The sequence below is a fragment of the Manduca sexta genome, chromosome 28 (assembly GCF_014839805.1).
Source record: "Manduca sexta isolate Smith_Timp_Sample1 chromosome 28, JHU_Msex_v1.0, whole genome shotgun sequence".
Classification (NCBI taxonomy): domain Eukaryota; kingdom Metazoa; phylum Arthropoda; class Insecta; order Lepidoptera; family Sphingidae; genus Manduca; species Manduca sexta.
Genome location: NC_051142.1, coordinates 16596685 through 16617098, shown reverse-complemented (window position 1 = coordinate 16617098; position 20414 = coordinate 16596685). Strand labels below are relative to the sequence as shown.

At 38.2% G+C, this 20414-nt stretch overlaps 2 protein-coding genes across 5 annotated transcripts; both read right to left on the bottom strand.

Moving 5' to 3' along the window:
• Positions 1-3339: 3339 nt before the first annotated feature.
• LOC115456157 (vegetative cell wall protein gp1) lies at positions 3340-4750 on the bottom strand. Of its 2 annotated transcripts, none has more exons than XM_037444909.1 (2): positions 4199-4750; positions 3340-3937 (listed from the first exon to the last, which is right to left on the bottom strand). In XM_037444909.1, exons 1-2 carry the CDS (start codon positions 4247-4249, stop codon positions 3365-3367), a joined length of 624 nt encoding a protein of 207 aa, XP_037300806.1. In that variant the 5' UTR covers positions 4250-4750; the 3' UTR covers positions 3340-3364. The 2 variants fall into 2 exon arrangements, with proteins under 2 accessions (XP_037300806.1, XP_030040949.2); XM_030185089.2 differs by having other exon boundaries at positions 4378-4747.
• Positions 4751-6311: 1561 nt separating this feature from the next.
• Positions 6312-16630, bottom strand: LOC115456156 (cullin-2). 3 transcript variants are annotated; one of them, XM_030185084.2, is made up of 17 exons: positions 16477-16630; positions 15939-15984; positions 15002-15084; positions 14039-14163; positions 13599-13694; positions 13394-13487; positions 13048-13122; positions 12537-12698; positions 12053-12206; positions 11425-11594; positions 10758-10898; positions 10486-10593; positions 9926-10105; positions 9713-9787; positions 9276-9440; positions 8838-9004; positions 6312-8550 (listed from the first exon to the last, which is right to left on the bottom strand). In XM_030185084.2, exons 3-17 carry the CDS (start codon positions 15062-15064, stop codon positions 7983-7985), a joined length of 2343 nt encoding a protein of 780 aa, XP_030040944.1. In that variant the 5' UTR covers positions 15065-15084; positions 15939-15984; positions 16477-16630; the 3' UTR covers positions 6312-7982. The 3 variants fall into 3 exon arrangements, with proteins under 3 accessions (XP_030040944.1, XP_030040945.1, XP_030040946.1); XM_030185085.2 differs by lacking the exon at positions 16477-16630 and adding an exon at positions 16287-16404; XM_030185086.2 differs by lacking the exon at positions 15939-15984.
• Positions 16631-20414: the final 3784 nt, after the last annotated feature.

Here is a 20414-nt window from a genome sequence, read left to right as displayed (position 1 = left end):
CTTTGTTCGTGGAGTGCTATAGGCTATATATCATCACGCTATGACCAATAGGAGCGGAGCAGTAATGACTAATCTCAGGAACTACCGGTTCAAACTGAAAAATATTTTTGTGTTGGATAGTTCTTTGTTCGTGGAGTACTATGGGGTATATATCATCACGCTATGACCAATAGGAGCGGAGCAGTAATGGCTAATCTCAGGAACTATCAGATCGAACTGAAAAAATATTTTTGTGTTGGATAGCACTTTGTTCCTGGAGTGCTATAGGCTATATATCATCACGCTATACCCAATAGGAGCGGGGCAGTAATGGCTAATCTCAGGAACTACCGGTCCAAACTGAAAAAATCTTTTTGTGTTGGATAGCCCTTTGTTCGTGGAGTGCTATAGGCTATATATTATCACGCTATGACCAATAGGAGCGGAGCAGTAATGACTAATCTCAGGAACTACCGGTACGAACTGAAAAATTCTTTTTGTGTTGGATAGCTCTTTATTAGTGTAGTGCTATAGGCTATATATCATCACGCTATGACCAATAGGAGCGGAGCAGTAATGACTAATCTCAGGAACTACCGGTTCGAACTGAAAAATTCTTTTTGTGTTGGATAGCTCTTTATTAGTGTAGTGCTATAGGCTATATATCTTCACGCTATGACCAATAGGAGCGGAGCAGTAATGGCTAATCTCAGGTACTATCGGTTCAAACTGAAAAAATATTTTTGTGTTGGATAGTTCTTTGTTCGTGGAGTACTATGGGGTATATATCATCACGCTATGACCAATAGGAGCGGAGCAGTAATGGCTAATCTCAGGAACTATCAGATCGAACTGAAAAAATATTTTTGTGTTGGATAGCACTTTGTTTCTGGAGTGCTATAGGCTATATATCATCACGCTATGACTAATAGGAGCGGAGCAGTAATGGCTAATCTCAGGAACTACCGTGTTTGAACTGAAAAAATCTTTTTGTGTTGGATAGCCCTTTGTTCCTGGAGTGCTATAGGCTATATATCATCACGCTATGACCAATCGGAGCGGAGCAGTAATGAAACATGTTGCAAAAACGGGGAAAAATTATTAGTTTTGAGAGCTTCCGTTGCGTGCGCTGCGTAAACGATTAAAGTTATGCAACAATGATGTATGACGGGATTATTCCTCTTAAAAAGTTCTAAAAAATATATTATAAAACAAAGTCCCCCGCTGCATTTGTCTGCCTGAACGTGTTAAACTCAAAAACTACCCAACGTATTAAGATGAAATTTGGTATGGAGACAGTTTGAGAGGCTCCCGGGAAACTACTACTTTTATAACGGAAAACTTTAGCCTGAAAAACTTTATAACGCGGGCGGAGCCGCGGGCAAAAGCTAGTAGTTTAATAAAAATGATATCAAGAAAATCAACCTACAAATCACAAATAAATTTGTACAGATACATAAAAAAATATTAACACTCAAAGTGCGTCCTCTTTCTTTTTCAGAAGTTCCTTAATTTGCGCACTTGGTTTCTAGACCTTATTGTTTTAAAAAGTTATAGATTTTTGATTATTGTTGGTCATACAAGGATTAGAATATAGAGCTTAGTAAGTGTAACGAAATGGCATTGCGAAAAGTTGTTTTAATATATCTATAAATGATATTTTTGTGACAAGCGATTGTCTTAAAATGCATCAAAATTCCAATCTCAGATCATGGACACAATATTTGAGATGTAAATTTTTCATAGTTATAATGCTGAACCACTTCAGGTATCGCATCATATCCAGGTTAACTAAAATTCGTAATTAAAGGCCCTACTCGACTCGAGATAATAATTATGATTTTAAGGCACAGCATACCATTGCATAATGATAACAGCATCGTAAGAGAAACTGTATAATATTAAGTACCAAAAGATAGAAGAGGTCTGTGATCGAATCTATTTCATGATTTATTTACTTTTAATTCATAACTTGTATACCGGTGCCAGTGACTTTAGTCTTTTTAATTTTATTTTTGTTATCTACCTCTTTATGTTTATTGGAATTTTGCAAACATAATAATGAAACATGCATCAAAATTCCTTCAGTAGCTTTAGGCCATACCAGAACAAATCTCTACACAATAATTTTAGTAGGAAAAATAAATTTTAAATTTATTTCAAGTCAATGAATGGCTCTAATTTGTATTTGTGATCTGAGATAGAATCTCATTATACCAAAAATCGTAATCTAGTCAGAACATGGATGTTGTTAGCGGAAATATTGGATACTAATTTTGTATTTTCTTTTCCATACAACAGATTTTTTTTTTAGTTGAAAGTGTGTCACCCTTGAATATATATTGATTTACTTAGGGGAAGAGCGCATTTCAGTAGATATTATGCCATAAATAACGATTTAAAATTTTCACAACAATTTGGAGTTCCAAATTTCTTATAATATGTAGTGTTTGCAGCCTTTGCTCACATCAACAGGCTCTCAGTTTTGATATAATACCCTCTTTCAGTAAATGCCAACATTTTTCTTTAGAACAATAATTAATGTTAAACATATGTATTTTCGGTCCCACCTTTAATGTCCAGGTCCAATAATTTTGCTAACAACATCACGAGCGTCACAAACTGTGGTATTATTATTGTAATTATTACGCATATCTTAATATAAGTTAGAAGTAGTTTGTTTATTTTGAATTTTTTGTCTTTTTTATTATTTGTTGTATTTTTGAGAAGTATTGGACGAAAAGTTTTAACACGTACTTATTATGACTATTTTGAATTCGCAGTGCCTTACTTACGTACTGGGTGAAGGTTTGCTCTACTCAATTGTAGATGGCGCTAAAAGTAACTTTCGACCAATGCCGTTCAATATATTTTAGCTATACGAAATCGGGTATTTGGTAAAATGCTTAAGTGTTCTACATCCAATATATTAGGATTTAGCATCGGTGTCCCGTGTGTTTTGTAATTCATAGTTTTACCGCATGATGCCTAGTGATTTTACGAAATATCTGATTTCAGCTTAGTTTTTATGTTGGTTGTGGGGCGGCAACGCTATAGTTCCTTCGTTTTTAAATTAAAAAAAGCGATTCGGAACTTAGCGAGTCGGTATCATGTACAGTTAGGAATTTAATTTGATTTAAATTCTGTAACCAAAGTTATTAAATGATTTTTTTTTATTATTAATTATGGTTTTATTTTATCGTCTCTGATTTCCTCAATATATAATAATACAAAAAATGTGGTGAATTCTGAGTCTGACCCACGAGGAATAACGAATTGATTGTTGTTATTGACATGAATGTTTTTTTAACTTGAAAGACATAATATTTTCAACTATTTATTAAAATGTAAACATTCAAATAAATTACTCCTTACAAACACTTTATTATAAACAAAACGGGGACGCATAAACGTAAGAAGGCGAAGCGGGTAATGGCGCTGCGTAGGTAGGCGGTGGCGGCAACACTAGCGGAGCGGCCGAGCAGGGCAGCGGCAGAGGGGCAGCAGGAAGGCTCAGCGGCGCTGCGCAAGGCACTGCTGCTTCAAGCAATGGTCCCGCCGCTGACAAAGCTGACGTCAACACTGTAGGCAAAGCCGCCTCTAACAATGGAGGTAGTGTTGCAGCTATCGACGCCGACAACGTTTCGGCTAAGGCTGGAGCTAGGAGAGGTAGTGCAGGCGCTACGGCGGCCAATGCAGCAGGGATATTAGCGCAGGGAGCGGGAGCGCATGGAGGTGCGGGGAGACAAGGAGCTGGTGCGGGAAGGATTAACGGCGCTGGAGCACAGGGGGCTGGGGCTGGTAAAACTAACGGGGCCGGGGCACACGGGGCAGGCGCCGGCAGGTATAACGGCGCCGGGGCGCAGGGAGCTGGTGCGGGGAGGATTAAAGGGGCTGGGGCTGGTGCAGGGAGACAGTAAGCCGCCGGTGCCGCCGCAAGATATTGTGCTGTTACACCCTGAAAGTGTTAAAACAATTTGATGAGGAATTCACTTGCAACATCGAAGAAAATATAAATTACTTTATTAAAAAAACATACTTGCTAACTGCAATCGGCTTTAAAAAATATATAACATATATTAGATATTATAGATATTTGCTTGTTACCGCGAACAGACAATTCTGTTACTTTCAATGAAACGACTACCTAAAATGCAACGTAAATACTATACCATGTTATATTAATATGGTTATGAACACATACAAAAATATAACTTACACTTGTCCCTTTTACGCACACAGCAATTTTTATAAATGTGTGCACGAACATTTTATCCTATACTTTGATTTGATAGAAAAGAAAAAATCGTACAAGCCCCGTTCTTTGTATTCATTTTATAAACACATTCGAATTAAAATAATTTAATTACACCACATATTTTAATAAAGATAAGTTACCTGTAAAAACACACCAAGACATAAAATCACAACCGCCCTCATTTTGGTGTAAACTTTCGATCAATACCGGAACAATCGAATCGTCGGCCTATATTCATTTCCTTATCGATTTTGCAACGTTATTGCGCTTATCAATGTAAATCACTATTTTACTTGTTAGGCAACGAAACTAGTTGTAAGTTGCGGCTTTGGTTACATAGAACAATGTAAATCCTATATATGACGGCTCGTTCTAGCCATTTTGGGGGTCAGTTTTGTTTCGTGTGGTCACTATTTTTGCTTTCGACTGCGTCGGTGGCGTAGTTACTATTGTATAACTACCGCGCTGAGGACCTGGATTCGAATTCCGGGTCGGGCCAAAATAGCTGTGACTGGGATTTTCCATCTTAAAAAGATACTCAGTCGCAGCTCGGAGTCAGGATGTTGGCGGTGGGATGCCCCCGTGCCTCAGAAAGCATGTAAAGCCGTTGGTCCTGCACCCGATCTCTCTCCGGTCATGTCAGATTGCCGCCTCACCGGACTATGAGAGTAAAGGAATAGAGAGTGCACTTGTGTATTGCGCACACACTTGTGCACTATAATGTCCTGCGTACCTGGCTGATCTCCGTTGTGATTGGCCGCCGTGGCAGAAATTCGGTTAGGAAGGGTCTCTAGACCTATTTTTGCATTATTTAAAATAAAAAAAAATCAATATGAAAGGCTTTAATAATGTGTCGTTAATATCCTTGGAATAAACGTTAAATATTAACAATATCCTAGAAGTTATCCGTAAGTTAGTAAACAGACAGACAAACTAACTTTCACATATTTAATAAGATACCATAGCAATACTCAGAATTACATTTAAGATCCATATTTTTTATTTAAATTATTTATCTATGTTATGTAAGTAGCCGTGTCATATCTTTTTGCTCTATTAGGTAAAGATAGCAATGTAGGTAATTATTTATCTTGGAACGTGATTTTATTAGTTTTGTAAGAGACCTGTTGTAAATTAAGGTTATTTGTACTTGAGACACATTTACGCAGATTGCTGACATCAAGACTTTATAAAATGACGACAAATGTAATTCCGGGTCAAGAAATATTTATAAACTAGCTCCCGCCCGCAGCTTCGCCCGCGTGGATTTCGGACTTCAAAAAACCATAAAAGATAGACATATACTGTCGTGGGATATTTTTTATATAATTTTAAGGAGAACATTTCCGTCATACATGATTTCTGTGTAGCTTTAACCATTAAGGTTGCACACGCCACGGAAGCTTAAAAAATGGAGTAACTTCTCCCGTTTTCCTAACATTTCCCTTCACTGCTCTGCTCCTATTAATTGTAGCGTGATGAAAAGTATACTATAACCAGCTCAAAGCAAATAATTGTACCAAGTTTCGTTAAAATCAGTCGAGTAGTTTTTGTTTCTATAATGGTTATACAGACAGACACAAAAATTTTACTAATTGCATTTTTGGCATCAGTATCGATCCCTAATCACCCCCTGATAGTTATTTTGGAAATATATTTCATGTACAGAATTGACCACTCTACAGATTTATTATAAGTATAGATTATGTATTCCACGTGGATGTTTTTGATCTCGCATGAAAAAGTCCGTCTGTGTACATAATCATGGTTTTGTCTACTCTGCCTGCTAAGCACTATGAAGTTAATAATCTGGTTTGAACGATATTGTAGACTGTATTAATAGATATCTTTCGTTTGATAGCATACGTCATTCCCATATTTATTTTATTTTTTATTAGCGTTAACCATTGTAGGAAGGTGTCTAGTCTATGGTTCATGGGTGTCGTTACGATATCTGGGCAGTTTTGATTCTGACCATTAAATAAGTGGATTGCTGATATCATCCAGTTGTATATAAAGAAAATAAAAACCAATTACTTGCCCGTGCTTCGAGCGGACAAATAAAACAAGAATAAACAATGTCGGTACAATGTTTATTAAATATTTTACATCTACGGCAAACGAGCAGCTAATTATACACAGACAGCCGAGAACCAAACTTATATTATACACGTGAATTACACGTTCATGATGTTCTTATATACGCTCCACGGATTTTAGGTTACATAGGGTTAGGGACTCGGTCCAATGCTCGGTAGATGCTATACTCCTGAGTATCGACATTAAGCCGTAAGACCGATGAAACTAACGTAATCGTTCCACTCACCCCTTAGTGGCGGTAACGATACCGCGTTGATTCCCCGCGAAAATAAAGGAGTTAGGATAGCACATCAGACAATTCCACCGTAAGATGAGACGCGAGTAATGTGTTTACACACGTCACACGATGACCAAAAAAATTAAGGTTTAAAACAAAACAAGTTTTGAGGGGTAACCTTTACAAAATTAGAAAGAATTAAGTAAGTTTTTTTTTATATATTTTTTTAATAAACCTTTCGTTTCGGCTGTCTATGCTTTTTTTAAATAAAAATATATTACATTAAGTTATAATATTTTTGTTTTGTATTATTTGATTTTTATATAAAATAAAAACTTATTTAATGTACAGTTACACATTATGAAGTCACGTGTGATACATAGCGTGGCTCACATGTCATGAGTCACGCAAAATTAATATATCACACGTATGAGAATCATTATTCGTGATTGCGATCGAGTATTTAGATGAGGAATGAACGTGATCACAATGCATGTTTGTAAAATAATAGCTTCTGTATTTTTCATATCCTGATCTAATCGGTAATATTTTCACTTCGACTTACGAACTGAGTTTTACGGGAGTATTTATAGCCTGACCAGTAAAATAAAAACCTCGCCATGTTGATACATCGAAGTAATTTCAATGACAATTTATTTTGTGACGAAAAAGCGCTCGCAAAACTCGTTTTTTTAATTTCCTGGTCAAGCCAGTATAAATCATCCCTTCATCCTGTTAGTAATCCATTCCATTTTATCAGGTTTTGAACTTGTCCCAATTGTGTACATTCCGTCTAAAACGGTCAGTATTGTGCAGTCTATGACGACTTCGAGAGACGTTGCGTCACTCATTGGTCGCTAGAATTGTGCCGGCATTCCTCGTTGTACACTAGGCGAATTCAAAAGGCAACTTGAGTTTTCAATATTTCGCTGTACGGTCACTTCATTGAGTATATGAGGTATGTCACCACTAACAAACGCAAACAGTCATTTAATATATTTAATTACAAATCTTTACAAATAAATTGATGACTCCTTGATATATATTTTTTTTCAAGACCTTATGCCCTTGTTTTGTAAACTATAATAAGAGTTAAACGATAGGGTAGGGCGAGCACTGATTTACACATGACACGGGAAATTCTGCTTTGAGTACAAGAAATTAGGTTTAAGATGCAATAACATAACTCTCAAACAAAATTAACAATAAAGCCTCGTGCACAGAGCAACAATTGACGTGCAATACGTAATGTACACAGCATCATATTATTCTGTATCTTGCCTTTACCATGTCATTAAAATGTCTGGAAATAAACGCCCCACTGTTGTACAATGTTGCCATACATGTTGCGCGTCAAAAGTTGCCCGTATGTTGGCTTTGCGAACGCAACTTTACAACGCATCAATGCAAGTTTAAGCAATACTAATCCTAGGCTAGATATGAGTACGTGTCCAAAGTCCCGACGGCTCGCTCCAAATATTGTTTGTCGATCAACGCCTCTATACACTTCTTAATCATAGCTACAGAGGGGGCGAAGGACCCTCGGGCCTGCGAGACCACCTCCTGGATCAGCTCCGTGTGCCGCAACACTTTCCTCTGCTTCATTATACGGACGATAGCCGCTTGTAGATACATCTTCCTGTCGTCGTCGCAGTGGGCCGGCTCCGCGCCGTCCGCGGGCACTCCGCCCCCGCCGCTGCTGCCCTGGTGGTTGGGGGCCGAGGCGCACGTAAGCCTGACCTTAATGCGTTTGCAGGAGAAGTTGAGATTGAGTGATAGAGTGCCGTTGGCCGATTCGTCCTCTGACTCCACTTCTCCGGTAGCCAGGAGTAGTCCCGCATCCAGTAGGGGTCGGAGGTGACGCGTCCATGCGTCACCGTTCAGCTGGAGCGTCTCCCGGAGCTCCCGTGCTGATGCCTCGTCAGTGTTCTCGAAGCTTAGGAGTAATGCGCATTGTGGTGTGGTGGCGCTTATGTGGTACACTCTGGCTGTGTATCTGTGGTGAAAATTTTGGTTAAGAACTAATCCTGGTCATTATTATAACTAACTTCTAATGGTGAAAGAGACGCTCGTAAGATATACCTTACGAGCTTATATCTATATATAACCATAGCATTATAACCGCGATTGGAAACTATGATCCAGTTCGAAGGACCAAATCTGGTAAGACAGTATTAAATATATTTTGTGGTCGCCAGAATCAGTAAACATGTTAAAATACGAGTCGTATTTATTCGTGAAATGCGTTGTGTAGAGAATAAGTGCGACAGGTAGTATGGTCACCTGGTGCGCAGCTCGCCAGTGCAGAGGTGGTGCAGCCAGGCGAGGCGGCGGCCGCTGAACTGCGCGCGGTAGAACGCCTCGAACAGCCGCGCCGGCCGCTCCAGCTGCGTCGGCGGCGCCAGCGGGGCCGTCGCGCCGCCCAGCGGCCACGCGCCCGCCTGCAGCACCTGCCACAGACGATAAGCGGCGTAAACTAATGAGTACACTAGCTAACAATCAAACACTGCCTTGTGGTAAGCTTCTTGTTCAAGTAAGCGAACAAAATATCGAAAGCTTACAAATCTCCAGTAACATCTAAGTTTTCGAAATTAATAAATAATATCTACCACGCGACTCGTGACTAACTTCAGATCATTATTAAGTTGTAGACAATTTCGATCTCATTAAATAAGTGTCACACAACTCGCGACTGACTTCACGCCATAAAGATAACGGTACTTGTATAAAGAAGCCGGTGTTCATGGTGAGGTCGTTGTCTCTGAGGTGCTGTTGGAACTTGGCATTGAGGTCCGCGGAGACGGCCACGTCGGTGAACATGCGGTGCAACTTGTTGGTGAATTCGTAGCCGCACGCCGCCTTCAGACGATTTATCATCGCCTCCTCCTATAGTGAAAAGAAGAATGCGTGTTTATGTTTTGAAATTCATATATTATATTAACTCTTTAATATATGGGTTCAGCGCAATGATTTTTTCAAACGTTAGAGAAGAGAACACCGACTAAAGAAGGGTTCTTAGGGGATTTACAGATTTTATATAAATTAAGAAATTGCTAAAGTTATTCTAGTGTTTATTATGAAGATAATATAGGATATTTTTTGTCAATACTCAAGGGTCAAATTTTAGCATGAAAGTTGAAAATACGATTCCGACTAACTTGTTCCATAGAAGCTGAGAGTTGATGGATGAGTCTTCTGGCCAATGCTCGGGCATAATATTTCTGGAATACGTCCTATAAATAAAAAACAACAATAATTAATTATTTCGTCGAGATTATTTTTGAATTAAGATAATATATTGTCCACAAATTTCAATTGCAAGGATAATATAATTGTCTATTTTCCCATAGTGAAGTAGAAGTGGTACCGACCTTGTCGTCGACGTACTTGAAGACGACGATGGCGGCGGCGAGCTTGTCGTCGGCGTCGCCGTCGGGCGCGGGCCCGGCGCCGCGCTTGCGCAGCAGGCAGTCGCAGTAGCGCGCCAGCAGCTCGGGCGCGCGCGCGCACTGCTCGCCGCCGCCGCGCGAGTTCACCACCGCGCTGCACGCCTGCGCACACGACAACGCACCTTATATCATTATTGTAGACAACATACACTGCAAAGTGTTAAATCTAGTATTTATTATTATTTGAAAAAAAATATTAAAATTTTTGCCACAATGTTCCTTTTGTATTCAAATCACTTGATAAATCAATGTAATATCAATGCACTGTATTTATAAATTTTTTACATTCAAAGCTGTTAATATTGAGAGTATATGTGATTTGGAGTACAAACATGTGTCACTTAAAACGAGGGTAAACAATATGTTGGGCATTCATTAGATAATCATAAAAAAATCAGTCTTTACATAAGCAAAGACAAGGAATGGGACGGCAAATAGCTACTTCTTTAAAAGAATGCCTTACAGATCATAGCAATGCATACCTTGTCTAGAGCCCCAGTGAAAGCCTGCGCTCCGTCGAATACTTCGGTGAACAGTTTACTGTATTTCCCGTGGAGGGACAGCATAGCGTTCACGAAATGCGTGTGTGCCTGTGAACGGGTAAGACATTATACAGGGTGTGATTTTAAAATAACAGCGGTATTATCTGGATAGGAGATTTTGTGAAATTTTTCGATTTGGATCTAAAGAGATTATTCCATTTGTTTATCTTATGGTTTTGATTTAATACTGTGTGTACTACTGTGCAGTGTACCTCGTCGTGGTGGCGCGCGGCCCGCAGCAGCGCGCGCCCCTCGGCCTCGGCCTGCGCGCGCGCTCCGTCCACGAGCGGCCGCAGCGCCGCCGCGCCCAGCGGCCGGATCAGCTGGTACATGCGCGACAGGTCCATGCGACGCTGCACGCACAAACCCAAATCATATATACTGCTCACTGAGCACGGGCCTCCTCGACTACTGAGAAGGTTTAGGCCTTAGTCCACTATGATTGCCTAGTATAGGTTGAAAGACCTTATACATTCGAAATTCTCATGTAGAGTTCATATTATTACACCTAAAAATGACTCAACAGCACTGATATTTAACTATTCAGAAACGGCGTCAAAGGCGAGTATCTAGAGCTGTATAAGATCATTTTAAAAATTAAGGTTTATGTCAGGAAATAATTCCCAGTAATAAGCATTCATTTAACAGGTAAAAAACTAGTTGACATATGACAGATTTACATTGCAGTCATAAGTAGATAGATCAAGTCTTAACTAGAGCCCCTAAAAGACTTTAATTCACACAAAAATAGCATGGTAAAACATCATCTTTGGTTGAAGTACTCGCAATGTCCTTCAAATTATACATGTTCACTGATCACGTAGACTCACCACTTATATTAGACATTGGGAGTTTACCACATCTGCTACAATAACAAACCTGTTCAGCATCAGGATGATCCTGGCACGCCTCGCGCAGCAGTCTCTCTATATCTGCGTGCAGTGCCGGGAGGTGAGCCGACACTGCGGACTGTTCGTAGCAACCCCTCACAGCCTCCGACGAGGAGGGGTGTAAGAAACGGCTGCCCAAGGAAATCTCGCGTTCCAGACCTTCGGTATATGGAGAAAGTTGATCATTACTGTGATATATAAAATTTCAGTCACGTTAATTAATGGCTGTCAGTTTTTATTAATAGCCCTATCTTATCTTATTAAAGGCTGATCACTGTCAGTACAAGTATTTGACTTTGAAAAATCTTTTCAGCAGCCAAACTTTTATAGATGTGATACTATTAGTTTATTTAGGTGCAGTCACATCACTTGAACTTGCAGATGCAGAATAAGCACTAAAATTCATAAATATTTGAGCACCTGAGAAATTACCTTCTCTATAGTATAAGAAACCGTAGCCAAGCAGTGATAGTATATATTTACATTACAGATATTACTTTATAACCAAAGTATACTACAGCATTATGTGACTCCAAGGACCAGTTTCCAGAGCCGTAAAATAAAAAAAAAAAACAATAAATCATTAGGTGCCGTGTCAGCAGCTTGTGAATTATTACCTTCTAGCACGTGCTTCATGTAGTGCGAGACGTCGCCGTGCTGCAGCAGGTCGGCGGCGAGGCGCGCGTGGTGCGCGGCCGCGGCGGACAGGTACGGCTCCAGCACCAGCTGCTGGTACAGCGACAGCGGCGACCGCACGCGGAAACTGCGCACCTGCACACAACACACGGGCGTCATGGATGGACCCTACGCACCTAACGATACGTGCCATTGTTAAACACATTGAGTGCACTGACAACTATAAATGACAGAAACATAAATAAGGACCCTATGCACTTTACAACAACAGCCATTTTTATACACAGCAGACCTGCGATGACTGTACCCACGTTTTGTTAGTGTACAGGTGCAATGGCGGCACTGACATGCCAATCAGTAATCAATACAATGCAAGTGAACACAATACATAGTGACTCAAATGAGCAGAGTATGTATCACCAAGCGCTGAATATCAGCTCATTAAGTGAAGGAACGACGACTCACATGTACTGTGCTGTGTATCGCGGTGCGCAGTGTATCCGCATGCTGTGGGTCAGGGGTTTGAGTCCTCGCCGCGTCTAGAGCGTTTACAATCCGTGACGTCAGCGCGTTAGCCAAGGGCCTGACCAGGACACGCTCCCAAATATCGAGACCCAGTTCACCAACCTGGAATGAAATGGGAATACAGGGTGTCATAAAAAGATGTTTATCCAAGATGTTTATTCTAGGATTTAAACTGAACCATAAGAATGGCATTGAAATAAAACTATTATTCGCATTTTAAAGCAGTTTCTTACATGATAATTTTCTCCCCACGTTTCGAAGATTTAGCAGCCTACATGCCCCCACACACATGACTAAAAAACCGGGATAAATTCCGAAAAAAAATATTATTTCATTGTCAAACATTCGCGTAAACATAACAAAATATTAAAAACAATTACAATAATGATTTTTTGTAAACGGTAAATGTGTTTTTGTGTAACACTATCTCATTTTAGGGTAAAGTACTAACCTCAAGCTGTCTAGAATCGTGTTCGGGACAACTGACAGTCGCCGCCGAGCCGTATATAATTTCCGCATCTGGCACCTGATGACAAAAAAGGTGTTCAATCAATAATATGTTAACTGGTTTCTACAGAATATAAAGTTTAACAAATGGATCCTTCGATCTTGGTGAATAAAAACAAATTAGTCGGAAAGTCATTTAATGCAAGGCATTTTATTTATATTTATCGACATAGTCAGTTTGTGGAATCTATGAGGTTTCTGACTCCACTGCCAGAAACGTAATATAAATCTATGTAATTTTTCATTTTAAGATCTCATTTTTCAGTGATACGAAAATAACCTCTGCTTACCTTCTGTCTCTTCACATGTTGCAAGTTCAAGTATGAGTACAGACTATTAAGATACGCCACGCCCTGGCTGTATTCACGCCATGCTATCACGTATCTTAAAAATAAAACATAATTATAAATTATTTTTTAAACTTGTATGTCTAGTCTCTAGTCAATCCGTACCCTGTAAGTACAGTTTATTCCAAATATAATATTGTATGCTTACCTCGTGAGCAGCCCATCGTTGTGATCATTCTGTTCCAACGATGTAGTGCCATGGACGCGTTGCAAAAGACCGGACACATGTTCTTCCAAATAGTTTCTGATGACAAAATATAAACAAATAAGTATATATTTAATAGTTATCGCTTCGGAATCTTTACGATGTTTAAAATCTGTCAGTCTCGGGCTCTCTATTCCGGGAGCTAATCCTACCACAACATTAGTTATGTACCGCTGCAGTGGCGCCCAACGTGGGGTCGACGGATCGCGGTAACTTTTATGCGCACACGTGTTTTATGACATGATTTATATATAGAAAGCAACAAATAGTTAGAATTAAATATGACAATAACTATTATTATTTTGTAGATTACAAAAATTACCAGTCTTCTTGGCTGTATTAAAGAACCCGAGGCTTAGCAAAGAGTAAGAAATATCTGTCACCTGGTCTCATCGTAAAGCCGATCAGCTAGCGGCTCTGGGTGAGCCACGCAAAGAGCGTACACGTCAGAGAAACGAGTGTTCCACACCATACGGTCCACAGATTTCAGACCCACAACTCCAGCCACCTGCAAATAGAAATGAACTTTAAATATGTGACAAAATGAGCAAAATCAATTTAAGTTGGTTTGTAATTGACTAACTTACAAGCATTTGAATATAATGCGTCTTAGTGTGAACTAGCACTTATGTTAATAACCAGGTCAATTAGCTTCCTCATGATCATCCAAAATACGAGAGGTATCGTGAATTGGCGAATTTACGCTTGGTTTATACGGAAACATGTATGCACAAATGTGGCAACCTGCCAAAATATATTCATACATAATCTACAATCTGTTTGCTTTTGTTGTTTACTTGTTTTTTGTGCTGTAAGAATTTAGGATCAATTCTGCAATTGTTTTTGCATATTTGGGATTTCTATCTAATGTTAACAATAAGCACTCCACTAACACTAATAAACATGACGTAGTCTAGGCGCACTGATTGCATGTCTGCCTTCATAGTTAAGGAATAGACTTGCCTCCTTATTCATAAACTGTATTTATCTAAGGACGGAGTATTGCTGTGATAACAAGACTGTTTCTCAGTGCCGACGGTATGGCAGCCTTGGCAGTGCGTAGACATAGGGCTGTTGTGATTGGCAATATTGAGATACAACTTGAATCTAGTCGGCTGTCAGATAAACAAAGTTGAACCAACAGCAAGCTGACAGATAAACAAAGCTGAGAAACAGAGTTGTTATCACAGCAATGCTCAGTCCTTAGATAAATAACATCCATGAATAAGGGGGTTGGAGTTTAAAGTAATAGTAAAACCTGCATTTACATATTATGATACTAAAACATATTAAGAGATCCTACTGTCTTATTGCATGTATTGTATGCAAATATCTGGTAAACTTACTGTCTCCTTGAGATTCGCCCATGTCTCTTGGAAGTCTATATTCCTAGGCTTTAGGGACATCATTGGAGATCCTTAACATGCACCTGCAAGAATAATAACAAACTTAAAATCATCTCTATATTTGTGACTAAATTTAAGTTATACCATAGACATGATTGTCTTATTTCATGTTTTTCAGTTACTTTTTTCCCAAAACAGGTTTCAATTTTATTTATTTTATAACACCAGTGCTGAGAATAAATGCTCACTAGCAAATTAAAACATGTTTTATTATGAATTTGCCCTTTTATCAACATTGTAATAAAAATGATATATGTGTCTATTCAAAATATAAAACTTATAGGTGTTTCTCATGGCTCCTTCTGCCAGAAAACCCTTTTAAGAATAAGGGTCCCACTCAGGGGTATAGCTACCACTGTATCAGGCATATTAGTGATATGGGGCCCCTCTTGGCGCATCGTCAGCATACCTACATTAAAAAAGTTCACACTACCCTGAAGAGCCCCCAACAAATATTGATATAGGACCCTTCTATGATAAGCTAACCTACTGGCCCCACTGTATAATTAAAAGGAAGACAGTAGCAAGTCCAAGCTTAATCTATACCAAGTTCCATGAATAATGATTAAGTGCTTAAGTAGAAGTATGATAATAAATTTTATATTTATATTAGTATGGACTTCTTCACAACTCCTTGTTTTTTATATTTACTTCAGTGGGAATCATCTCTTTTTTAATAAGTAATAGAAGTAAGTAAATAAAGGAATATCTATTGTATTGAATGTAACAATAGGGTTACTTGAACTATTGCTTCATTGGGCTAATAGCAGCACACTAGTGTGGTGTACCACTTAAATCTATAATTTAAGATTCCAATTCCAATTTGTTGTGATTGGCTGTAATTTTTAAAGCTATACCTTATTGTCAACTTGTATACCTGTACTTTATGGAAGACTCAATTTTTTTGTAGTAAAATAGTTTACCTGAAATAACAACATACAACAGAGTTTATATTGTTACATTCTACCATCATACATTCAGTATAATACAAAAACGATTAAAATAACCTATCGTTTTGACACTATTTTGCAAAAGCCTTTGACAATGATTTTATTCAAATTAGAAATATCTAGGTTGGGTTCTAGCTTGCAAGTCATCAACTTTGTTTATTTACAAAATAACTCGCGAGGGAACCTACAACTGACACATTGTAATGGTTTAGAACTCTACAAACAAAATTCTAGGAACCACACGGCACTGCAAAATATGAACAGAAAAATTTTACCATTGGGATAATAATTACAGCTGTGCGTAGTTTTAAAATTTGGCAAAGTGACAAAGCATAAGAAACAAAGCCCGTGATGCCAGAGCCCGGTTCCCGATGCGAAATTACTCAGCAGAAATAACAAAAATAATTCCCTTACACAATTTGACATCCATCGAAAATGCGTTTTTATACATCAATGTAAACTTACCACGATATGGTTTGAGGTTAAAAATGCCGTGCAATGTTATTTGTCACGGTATAATTAACTATCAGCTATGTTTTTATATTAGAATTTACACTAATTTTCTCATTAACAATTTTATTCGTATCGTAGACGAATGTAGAACTGACATTTCTTTGTAGTGTTGCTACAATAAAAAATATGAAATAACGTTTCGTGCTACGTAATTATGATTCTGGGACAAAATCTTATTATTATTTTATTCCGTAGCGGTACATAAAAACAAAAAATCCTAACAAAGCATAAAAAGACGCGATGTTTTTTCTTTTTCATAGAAAAGTAGGGGTTCATTCGTCGTACATTTTATCAGTTATATTAGACGCTGTTGTAGATACTACCAAGGGACGAGTCCATTGCAATTTACCGGCTATTAATTTAAACTTCTGGCCAATACCGAGCATTTTCTATCAGAAAAACTTAATCTTATGAATTCACCCGACTCAGAAAATAATATTATGCAATTCTGAGGTCTCAGCACAGCAGTCATACTTTATGTAGTAGTACCTAAGCTTATGAGGGCTCTAATGCGACGTAAAAAACATGGTGTAGAAAAAACAATAAACGATACTAAAACGTAGGTTGAAACAACGTGACGAAGGGGGGATCCTAGCAAATTAAGTATCTATCTGCCTATGATTGCATGTCTTGTACCTACTCGTATATAACCAAAGATATGTGTAATTCAGTCTGTGTCTGGTTTGCGAAACACACATGGCTTTCGGAGAAATTTGCGTACATACAATGTGGCTTTAGAACATATTCTTACATAATATTTTCGAATTGATCTAGGTAGTCCATTAATTTGCTAGTTTCTAGGAAAAGATGTCGTAGGTACTTATTTCAAGTCACTGTTTCATATAAGTATTTATTATTTTATTTGTACACGGTACGAGGACCACTAAAGCGCTGAGGTGTGGGTTCGAGTCTGGGTCGGACAAAAATTATAACATCTGGGTTTTTTCATCTTAAAAATATGCAGTCGCAGCTCGGAAACAGGACGTTGACGGCGTAATACCCCCGTGCTTCGGAAAAGACGTAAAGCTGTTGCTCCTGCGTCTAATCTTTCTCGTTTCTCCAGGCATTTAGGATTGCCGTCTCACCAGACTATGATAGTGGTGAAATAGAGAGTGCATCTGTGTATTGCGCATACACTTGAGCACTATAATATCTCCTGCGCAGCCCCGGATCTTGAATTTTTTGGAGACGGGTAAAATCTGAATAATGCGCCCCGACCGCCTATATTTTTACTTTTGTCATCATCATCATCATTATTTCGCGCCCCGCGGGAAATAATTTATGTGTATAATGTATTGTATGTCTTATTAGTCGAAGTTGCGTTAATGATGAGTTGTGTTGCATCAGAAGTTTTGAATAGATAGCTTTGTTAAATACGGTTAGCGCGCCGTTTTGCTCGGGCATATGTTTCCGTAGTATTCTACCTAATGGTCTTTAGGCGAACGCCTTATGAAAGCTCATGTCTGTTTGTCAAACATTTACTTAAGTCATAATTTTTTTTAAGTGTAATGAAGGAGAATAAGCTGAAATTTTCTTAGAACTCTCGCGGTGTTTTTATTATGGATTATGGATATCATAATATTAAAGCATAAAGAAAATCAAGGGAACTACAATACTTTCGGTGCGTTAGTCTGACTGTATTGGTAGTATATTATAATTCTTTTTACTGACTGGTTTCGTTTGGCTGGTACTTAACTTGTATGGAACCGAGTTGACACTGTCAAACGTGCATGAATCAAGCCTTATGATTCGTTCTGTATGACCTTTACCATGACCTACGAACGCTTAAGTACATCAACAAAATACTTGTTTGACGAAACAAGTTTCGATGCATGTGATATTATCATAGGACATTGGAACAAGCGCATGGGCATACCCAGTTTTTAACACAGGAAAGAAATATCTTAAATTTTGATCCAGAGGGAAGTGAAACGGAAACGCAAAAGAAGTCCCAATTTTCAACACAGTACATAAATTGATATTTACATACAAAATTATGCTGAATTGAGGAGAAGCCAGTTGTCCCCCTCTGAGCCCCAACCCTCACCCCGGTACGTCCATGATTGTCTCTATGGCGTAGCGGGCGATGGCGAATTGAGATGTCACGAGTTCAAATCAAACACAACCCATTCAGCCAAATGATGGCTGTGTTAGTGGCTTTTAATTTTTTTATGTGATCTGGTTTCAATTCCAGCTCCGAGCCAAATGTGTTATATATAAGTAGCTACCATTGATATATTATAATATGTAGATACATATACGTCAATGTTACTAACATTATTTTGTGTAAGTAACATCTTTCTGAGTACTAACTTATACGACAATAGACTTGCATATAATTATACATTATTTACTGTAGTATATATATTATACAGCCACGGTATATTTGGTGGAGTTAAAACTATATACTGTATTGGGTGTATTTATTTATGAGGTCAAAGGTGAAATAATGCCAAGGGTTTTGCGTGTACTTTTAAGTGACCCAAGCTAAATGCCATAGGTCTTACCTTCCAATAACGGTTAATTTATCATCATTTTGTGCCGACTGCTTCCGCGTGGACATTGATTTAAGTTTTTCGAAAGAAAAAAATAATTTACGATACATACGCTTTCAAGAATAATGAATCAAATATAGCAAAGAATTTCTTTAAAATTCTACATCTCAACTTATTGTTTTTAAAGGGTAAAAAAATTTCGCATCTAGTGCCATTGCCTGTGACCATGAAGTTGGAATCGATGCCCAAGACATATGATGGACGTAATGAAAAAAAGATCCTTAGTTTCTCAGGTAGTCTGTAGTCATAACAATAACCATCTGTAATAAATCGCCCCATCTTACCTAAATGATTTGGCGCACCGTATCTACGTCCAATGATTGCGCAATTGCCCTTGCGGGGTTAATAACGTGTATTTATAGATCGTTTAGATAAAATGCAAGATGATTTTTTAGTTATTTTATATAAGGCATTTGGTAAAATAAAAATTTGTCTAATATTTTTCGAATAACACATTTTTATAGTATACAAACTTTGCCCGTAGTTTCGGCCAGTTAGTCTGCCCGTAAAGTAAATATTAGTTACCGGATTTAAAAAATGGTATAGAGTAGTTACGCATATAGACAGCACGGGCAGTCAATTATTATGTATGTTTTTATACAATGAAAAACGCGGGGCCTCATTTAAGTTTATTTATTCGTGTATTTACTTGCTTAGTTAGTTCCTAATTTAAATTAGGCACTGACTCTAAAAAAAAATATTTTGTGTGCAAAGTAAACAGGGCTTTGTAAAGAGGATTACATTGCTATTGTTTTAATAATTCCTTATTAGTTAATCCTAATATAACATTTTATTACGTTTTGGAGTAAGTATGTATAGTATTTTTTTGTTGTTGACATACTTATAGGTTATATTTTTTGTTTTTTTGTTGGTTCTAAAACGCAACTAATTGAACACAATACAAAGTCATCCTCATTTTATTTTGAAGAGTTCCCTGGTGCATCTCCGAAGTTCAACGTCAAGCAACAATAATATTTTTAATAAGGTCATCATCATCATCATCCACAACCTGTAGAGTCCCACCGCTGGGTATAGGCCTCTCTCAGATCATGCCAATTTTTTTGGTCCCGAGCTAATTGCATCCAGGCTCGACCCGCTAATATGGTACTCAAAACAAACCAACACAATAAGAATCATCAAAATCCTATTTTGATTTTAAGTTCCCTTCTGAATCTTCGCTGCCCAAGGTCCTATATCGACAAACTTAAAATGAGAACAAACATAAAACAACCAAAAAAATTACGGCAAATAGATGAACCTCCTTTAGGGTCGGTAAGAAATTAAAATATTTATAAGGTCATCTGATTCACATGTCCGAGCATATTATTCATTTTT

Excerpts from the sequence above, each read along its gene's own strand:
- LOC115456156 (XM_030185084.2), bottom strand. The coding sequence starts at position 15,064 with ATGATGTCCCTAAAGCCTAGGAATATAGACTTCCAAGAGACATGGGCG. Across the intron at positions 12,207-12,536 it reads CGATACACAGCACAGTACAT|GTGCGCAGTTTCCGCGTGCG; the intron begins GTGAGTCGTCGT and ends TGTTGTGTGCAG. Across the intron at positions 9,788-9,925 it reads TCAAGTACGTCGACGACAAG|GACGTATTCCAGAAATATTA; the intron begins GTCGGTACCACT and ends TTTTATTTATAG.
- LOC115456157 (XM_037444909.1), bottom strand. The coding sequence starts at position 4,249 with ATGTTCGTGCACACATTTATAAAAATTGCTGTGTGCGTAAAAGGGACA. Across the intron at positions 3,938-4,198 it reads TGTGCGTAAAAGGGACAAGT|GGTGTAACAGCACAATATCT; the intron begins GTAAGTTATATT and ends TAACACTTTCAG.